The following is a 7,738-nucleotide window of genomic DNA, read 5'->3' on the forward strand; positions in this document are numbered from 1 at the left end:
TGAGTGTAATGAATGTGGGAAATCATTTACTGCTAGTTCTGCCCTCCATCGTCACCAGAGACTTCACACTGGAGAAAGGCCTTAGAGTGCTGTGAATGTGGGGAATCTTTTATCAGTCATCGTGGTTTTAGATACCATTCCAGTCTTCACACTGCAGGAAGGATTTAAAATAGCACAGAAGGTGATACTTCCTTGCTTAGTATAGTTTCGGCTGGAGGACAACCTCTGAGGCAGCCACCTACCTGACTGGAACGTGGTTCACCCAAATGTCTGCAGTGGAGTGACTTCCCATAAGTTCCAGCTATTTTCAGAAAAATTCAGAACCTGCATTGTGCTTTCTGATGTGCATGCAGTTATTGCACGATGGAAGTCCCTGTCAGTGTCTGTGGCAGAAGTCCTTTCACCTCTGCCACCTGGCGGTTCCCATAGTGTGCATAAGTCACCACCCCAACATGGTTAATGATGCTGACCTGTCTGCTTTCTTGTTTGCGCATCTAAATTATGGGTAATTGGAACTCCTCATTCTGTTCTAAATTAGGGCATGGATGTGACCCAGTGTTGGTCCACAGTGGGTGATCTGAGTTCTGGGTGGTGACTTGCACAGGAAGACTAAATCCCATGGGGATGTTATTGGTCTCACTCTGCTTTGATGACTCTAGCTCCCAGGTCACCACACAGGAATTATGTGCCACATGTTGCTCTGGTTGATGCATTAGTAAACGCCATCTTGGTTTAGTTTAATCTTGTACATTTTGTGCACTCTAAGGGGTGGTTTGAAAGCAGGATTGGGCTCTCCCCACATGAGGGAACAAGTAGATTGCACATCCCAAACTTGTTCTGTCTGAGGATAATTGCAAATAAATAAATAATATCGACATACATATATATATAAATAATTCAGCTTCTGTGTTAATTTGCATTATAACCCAAAACCTTTGTGATGTACTGAATTGTTTACAGTCTCAGATGTGTCAGAGAAGAGTGAGTCATGGAATCAAGTAGGGAGCTGGACAGCAAAGTTTGGGAAACTGGGGGAAGGTTTCAGGATGGAGGGTTGAAAAAGTGATGGCTCCTGTGTGGGCCGGGTGGAGATTTGGCTCACATTTAGGAAGAGAATGCAGAGCGTAGTGGCAACGCTGCCGGTAGGTCAAGCATCCTACTAAGAGGTGCTGAAGAGTGGTTCTCTGGCGCAGCACGTGGTTGTGGTTGATGGGCATTGTCAACATGAGTGAAGGAGAGAGAGAGATCTGGCAGATGATGGCCAAGGTTCTTTGGGATGATTGGAAGAGATGGCTGAGGTCATCTCCGATTGAGACAAGGTGACAGTGAGGCGGGGGCTGCTCTCTGTCCCGCGTTCTAGGGCTTCACCAGAATCTTGTGGTCAGCTTCTGTGGTGTCTGGGGTGTTTCAGAGTCTTCCTGCTAGAAAAAGTCTGGGGCAGATGTCATTTGTGGTCCCTCCCCGTGCCTGGCAGGGAGACCCTTAGGGCTGGGGTTTTCACAAAGGTTCAGTAGAGGACGATTGGTTCCCAATTGTGGCGGGACAGCGTGGGCAGCAGAGAAGTGGAAGAGGGTCTGTGAGTATCCGAAGCTGACCGTGGTTGTGAGTGTCTGTTACTGAAGGGAGGGTTACAGGCAGCTGAGGAGGGCTTCTCAGCAGCATTTGAGGCTTTCCCTGTTTTGGGATCCATGGGAGTACTGGGTGGGACTGGAACCTGTTTGAGTTTGTCAAACATCCTGTGGATGTCACGTGACAAGTACGAGTGTGAGTCAAGGGAGGATCCTTTGTTGTGGGGCAGGAAGGTGTGGGAGTTCATCTGTGGGGTCTGAAGACGTGAGAGTGGTAGAGTCTACAGAATCCTGTACACGTGGAGGGGAAGTGTGAGCTAAGGGCCTCAGCGCCCTGGTACTGAAGACTTCCTGGTAAGGCAGGGCCTATAATTGGCTGTCTTGAGGGCACAACGTGGGAGACTCCATGGGAATACCGTGGCAGGGGGATGACCTTGCAGGCCAGACCCAGAGCTTAGAGTGCATCCATGTGTCCCCCTGCCTGTTGCTCCTGAGGACTGAACACAGTGATTGATGGGAAGGTGAGAGGAGCGTGGCATTAGAGGCCCCAGGACCTGGTGTTTATTCTGAGGCGGGGAGCTGGGGTGGATGTTGGGGGGTTGGATTGTGGGTTCTCAGAGGATGTTCATGATTTCATCTGTCTGTTTCATGAAAGGGTGGTGTGACCTTTGAGGACATTGCCGTGTACTTCTCCTGGAAGGAGTGGAGGCTTCTTGATGAGGCTCAGAGACGGCTCTACCACCATGTGATGCTGGAGAACTTTACACTTATATCCTCACTGGGTAAGGCCCTCAGCCCCCACTTTGACCTGGACTAGACTCTGTACTCCCACGTCCCCCCTCTGCATTTTCCAGGGTAGGTTTCTCCTCTCATGTGGACTGTGGGCACTGCTTGCTTTCCCAGCTTTCTGGTTAGTTGCTTTTGTTGCTAGCTCTGTGTTGTTTGTGTGCCCTTTTCTCTGCCGTGCAGCTCCCAGTGCCCTCTGTGCTGAGCCCTGATCGGGTAAGATTGGAGGTCAGTGGTCATGCAGTGAGGCTGATGGATTGCACCTTGCTTGCCCTCTCCCTGGCTGGGTCCATGTGTCTAGATCCATGACTTTTCGATGGCCTAGGTTTTTCCCCTTCTCTTAGGTGACATTTCCTTGTGCCTTTCTGTGCCTGAAATTGGAGGCATTGGTATGGTCACTACCTTAAAGGACCGTGGGCTAGTTCTCAAGAATGTCCTGTATGGATCTTTTGGTTTTAGTTTTTAAAGATTTTATTGATTTATTTGTCAGAGAGAGAGAGAGAGCAGCAGCAGGCAGAGGGAGAAGCAGGCTCCCCTCTTAGCAAGGACCCCCAATGCAGGACTCGATCCCAGGCCTCTGGGATCATGACCTGAGCCGGAGGCAGACGCTTAACCGACTGAGCCACCCAGGTGCCCCTGTATGGATCTGTTTGTAATGTGTACATCTCTCTTCTACCTTCCCCCCTCCTTCAGGTTTGTGAGGTATGATTGACAAATCGAATTATATAATTGAAAGTATTATGTAATGATTTCATGTACTTAAACATTATGAAATTAAGGGTGCCTGGGTGGCTCAGATGGTTGAGCGTCTGCCTTCGGCTCAGGTCATGATCCCGGAGTCCTGGGATCGAATCCCGCATCGGGCTCCCTGCTCCTTAGGAGCCTGCTTCTCCCTCTGCCCCCCCCCGTGTGTCTCTCATGAATAAATAAATAAAAATCGTAAAAAAAAAAGATTATGAAATTAATACCAAAATGAAGTTAGTCAACACAACCATCACTTGGCATAGTTACTTTTGGTGGTGGTGGTGGTGAGAAAGCTTGATATCTACTCTCTTAGCAAATTTGAGCTCTACAAATGCAGTAGTAACTGTAGTCAACATGCTGTATTAGTTCCTCAGGACTGAATCATCTTGTAAATGGAAGTGTGTATACCTGACCACCATCTCCCCCCCTGTTCGTGGGCACAGGCGCTCTCTCAGTCTCTCCCTCACAAATAAATACGTCTTTAAAATAAAAAAAAAGGATATCCATGTAAATAATGCCATACAGTATTTGTCTCTTCTGTGTGATGATTTCACCTAGCATAATGTTTTCCAAGTTCCTCCATGTTGTGGAAAGTGGCAGTGTTGCCTTTTTATGTCTTAGTTTTCATGCATGTGCGTGTTTACTGAACGTTCTTTTTTTTTTTTTTTTAAGACATTTGTTTGTTTGTTAGAGCACGCACAAGCAGGGGGAGTGACGGGCAGAGGGAGAAGCAGGATCCCCGCTGAGCAAGGAGCCCCACGTGGGGCTAGATCCCAGGACCCTAGGATTATGACCTGAGCCGAAGGCAGACGCTTAACCGGCTGAGCCACCCAGGCGTCCCGTGTTTCCAAAATGTTCTTTGTCACCTTACTATTTTTTTTTTTAATTTATTCATGAGAGACAGAGGGAGAGAGAGAGAGAGAGAGAGAGAGAAGCAGAGGGAGAAACAGGCTCCCAAGGAGCAGGGAGCCCGATGCGGGACTCAATCCAGGACCCTGGGATCATGACCTGAGCCGAAGGCAGACGCCCAACCATCTGAGCCACCCAGGCGCCCTGTCACCTTACTATTTTGCTTAAACGTTAGAAAAAAATTTTTTTTGGAATCTGTACACCCCATGTGGGGCTGGAACTCACGGCTCCCGTGATCAAGTGTCACATGCTCTACCTGCTTGTGCCTGCCAGGGCCCCCCCCCCCCCCCCCCCCCCCGCCCCGCCCCGCCCTGCCCCGCCCTGCTCCGCCCTGCTCCAGATGTTCTTTGTAACTTTTCCATTTGGTACAGTCCTGCTTGTTTGCTTTTGCTTTCATTATATATGCTTTGGGTGTCCTGTTCAAAAACCCATTGCCAGGAGTAAGGTTAAAGAGGCTCTTCCCTCTGTTTTTGCTGGGAGTTTTAGGGTTTCAGGTCATAAGTTTTGGTCTTTAATCAATTACACGTGCGTTTCAAGGAGTGCTATAAGATGGGGATCCAGTCTTATTTAATCATTTGGATACTCCTCTGTTTCGCAGCAGTAGGACGAAAGAGGTTATTTCTTCCCCAGCGTCGTTTCTTGGCATAACGGTCAAAGAGTAGTTGGACCGTATATGTGTGGCTGTCCTTACGGGCTTTTCCTTCCATTCTGTTGTTCTGTTTTTATGCCAGTACCCAATTGTCTTGAATTGTCTAGCTTTGTGATCTAGTTTGAAATCAGAAATGTGCTGCTTAAAGGTTTGATCTTCGGAAGATGGCTTTGGCTTTAGGCTTTGGTTGACTTGGTGGCAAATGTTCCAGTGTCCTCTGCGGAGCCGGAAGCTGGAGGCTCTGCTGAGCAGGGACTGCAGTCGCACCCACCCTGTGGCAGATGGAGATAGCCCCAGGCCTTATTTCCCACCCGTCCCCACCTGTCTCTGCTAATAACAGTCTCCAGCTGTCGTTTCTGTGTGCTTGTGCTCTTTTATGCTCCACTGTGGACTAGTCCATCTTAATTGGACGGTTGAGCCCTCGGAGGCTAATGTCACTCATGGACAGCTGTTGCGTTGATGTTTCTTGGGGTGAAGGATGGTATCTCTCATTCTCCCTTGCTGCTGATAACAGTTCCATAGGACGTTCTTCTGTGTCCATCGTGTCCTGAGTAGCTCTAGGATAGTGCTGGCGGTCCACTTGGCCTGTTTTCCTACAGCATTTCTATCTTCCTGTATCCTGTAGTTGCTCAGCTACGGCTTACAGGGAGGAGTGCCTTGTGTATCAAAGCATGGACATGCTCCAGACAAGACCAGGTGGTGTCACAGGGAGCCCGTTTCTCATGAATGGTAGCTGGCAACGGTGTGATATCCGGCCTGTGTTTGATCGCACCGGGCACCTTTGTTCAGCCAGGGTTTGGTGCCATTGCCGATGGCCACACCCCGTTTCTGTCGTTCCTTCCTCGCTGTTGACATTTTTTTGTCACATGCATTCTACTCCTTTGGTAATTCCGTGAATTCCAGGACAGGGATAATCCCTGCATCTCAGGTGTGCACGTCTCTCCCATTTCTGTCACTGCTCTTTCTGTGTACCTCACCGTTCACCCCCAAACATTTTGAAATGAGACATTCACGTGTCCTTAAACTGACCTTGACTGCAGTCAGTTTCGTGTGATTGGATTGTGCTGCAGCCGTCTACTCAGCCAAACACCAGCAGCAGAAACGGTCCTACACAAACCTTTGTGTAGGCAGAAAACAAGTTGTAGACCCTGGCTCTCTCCCTTGTGTCATACCCTAGTGTTTTTGTCCTTCTGGTGTGCTCTCCATAATACTTTGGCCACTCCTTCAGTTGAATTTCATCTCGTGTGTGTGGAAAAGCGTGCCATACAGTCCTGCCTAGATGAGTCGGGTGCGTGTATGTGATGGGCTCACCCCCTCGCTATAGTCAACACAAATTTCACCAGCGCTTCTTCGCCTTCAGGTTGCTGCTGTGGAGCAGAGGATGAGGCACCCTTTGCCCAGAGCACTTCTGTAGGCGTGTCACAGACCAGGACGCCCAAGGCAGCTCAGTCTTCGCGGAAGACCCACCCCTGTGAGATGTGTGGTCCAGTCCTGAGAGACATTTTCCACTTGTCTGCGCACCAGGGAAAAGAAAACAGCCAGAAACTGTTGAGGTGTGGGGCCTGTGGGAAACGATTTTATTTCAGTGTAAAGTTTCAGCAGCAGCAGGAGCAGCACGTGGCAGCAGAACCCTCCAGAAGCCGTGTGGACAGGGCCTCTGTTGTGAAGAGCTGGGGATTCCATGGTTCAGGAAAGCCCCTTACCTGTGGAGAAGTTCGGAAGGACTTCCTGTCTGGCTCGGGGCATCTGCAGCAAGAGGCCACTGATACTGGGGAGAAGCCACACACGATCACCCAGCGCAGGGCAACTTTACAAGGCAGAAAAAGTCATGACACCTGGGGAGAATGCAAGAACACCTTTGGTCCCAAACACACACATAATCGGGAGCAGGGTGTCCACCTTGGAAGACAGTCCTTTGTGTGTAGTGAATGTGGGAAAACATTCAGGTACAAATCTTTATTTGCCATACACCAGAGATACCATACTGGAAGAACACACGAGTTTGGTCAATGTGGAAAATCGCTTAAGCAGACGCCAACGCTGAAGGAACATGGAAAGACTCACAGTGCATCCAGGCAGTACACGTGCAGCAAATGTGGGAAATCCTTAGGCCACAAATCTGTCCTCATTCATCCCCAGGGATGGCACAGTGGAGTGAAGAGTTACGTTTGCAGTGGATGTGCAAAAGCTCTTAGCTGTAGCTCAGTGTTGATTACTCATAGGGTTGAGTCTGGAGAAGGGTTTTTTAAGTGTCATGGCTGCGCAAAATCTTTTCCCTCTATGTCTGCCCTCTCCTATCATCAGAGATCTCATGCAGGGGAAAGACGGTATGAGTGCGGTGACTGTGGAAAATCTTTTACCAGTAGTTCTGCCCTCCGTTCTCACCAGAGAGTTCACACTGGTCAAAAGCCTTATAAATGCAATGAATGTGAGAAATCTTTTGCTGGTAGTTCTGCCCTACGTTATCACCAATCAATTCATAGTGGAGTAAGGCCTTATGTGTGCGGTGAATGTGGGAAATCTTTTGCTGGTAGTTTTATCTTACGTTATCACCAGAGAGTTCACACTGGAGAAAGACCTTATGAGTGCAGTGAATGTGGCAAATCCTTTATCCGAAAAACAAGCCTCAGTGTACACATAAAGGTTCACTCAGGTGAAAGGCCTTATGAGTGTAATGAATGTGGGAAAAATTTTACTGCTAGTTCTGCCCTCCGTCATCATCAGAGAGTTCACACTGGAGAACGGCCTTTTGAGTGCTGTGAATGTGGGAAATCTTACACTGCTCGTTCTGCCCTCCGTTCTCACCAGAGACTTCATACTGGGGAAAGGCCTTATGAGTGCCGTGAATGTGGGAAATCTTTTACTTTTAGTTCTGCCCTGTCTTCTCACCGGAGACTTCATACTGGACAAAGGCCTTATGAGTGCTGTGAATGTGGGAAATCTTACACTGCTAGTTCTACCCTCCGTTCTCACCAGAGACTTCACACTGGAGAACGTCCTTATGAGTGTCGTGAATGTGGGAAATCTTTTACCAGTAGTTCTGCCCTCCGTTATCACCAGAGACTTCACACTGGACAAAAGC

The 7,738-nt window shown here is 48.8% G+C and overlaps 1 protein-coding gene across 1 annotated transcript; it reads left to right on the forward strand.

Annotated features, from left to right (window-relative positions):
* Positions 1-1,294: 1,294 nt before the first annotated feature.
* Positions 1,295-7,734, forward strand: LOC112818961 (uncharacterized; the record flags this gene model as incomplete). The annotated part of the gene is made up of 3 exons (XM_073890706.1): positions 1,295-2,125; positions 2,224-2,350; positions 6,017-7,734. Coding segments are annotated over exons 2-3 (1,752 nt in total), but the record flags the coding sequence as incomplete, so codon positions are not given.
* Between the last annotated feature and the right edge of the window lie 4 nt (positions 7,735-7,738).

Source organism: Callorhinus ursinus, unplaced genomic scaffold (assembly GCF_003265705.2).
Source record: "Callorhinus ursinus isolate GAN/ISIS: 27379988/994484 unplaced genomic scaffold, GSC_fseal_2.0 scaffold2412, whole genome shotgun sequence".
Lineage (NCBI taxonomy): Eukaryota > Metazoa > Chordata > Mammalia > Carnivora > Otariidae > Callorhinus > Callorhinus ursinus.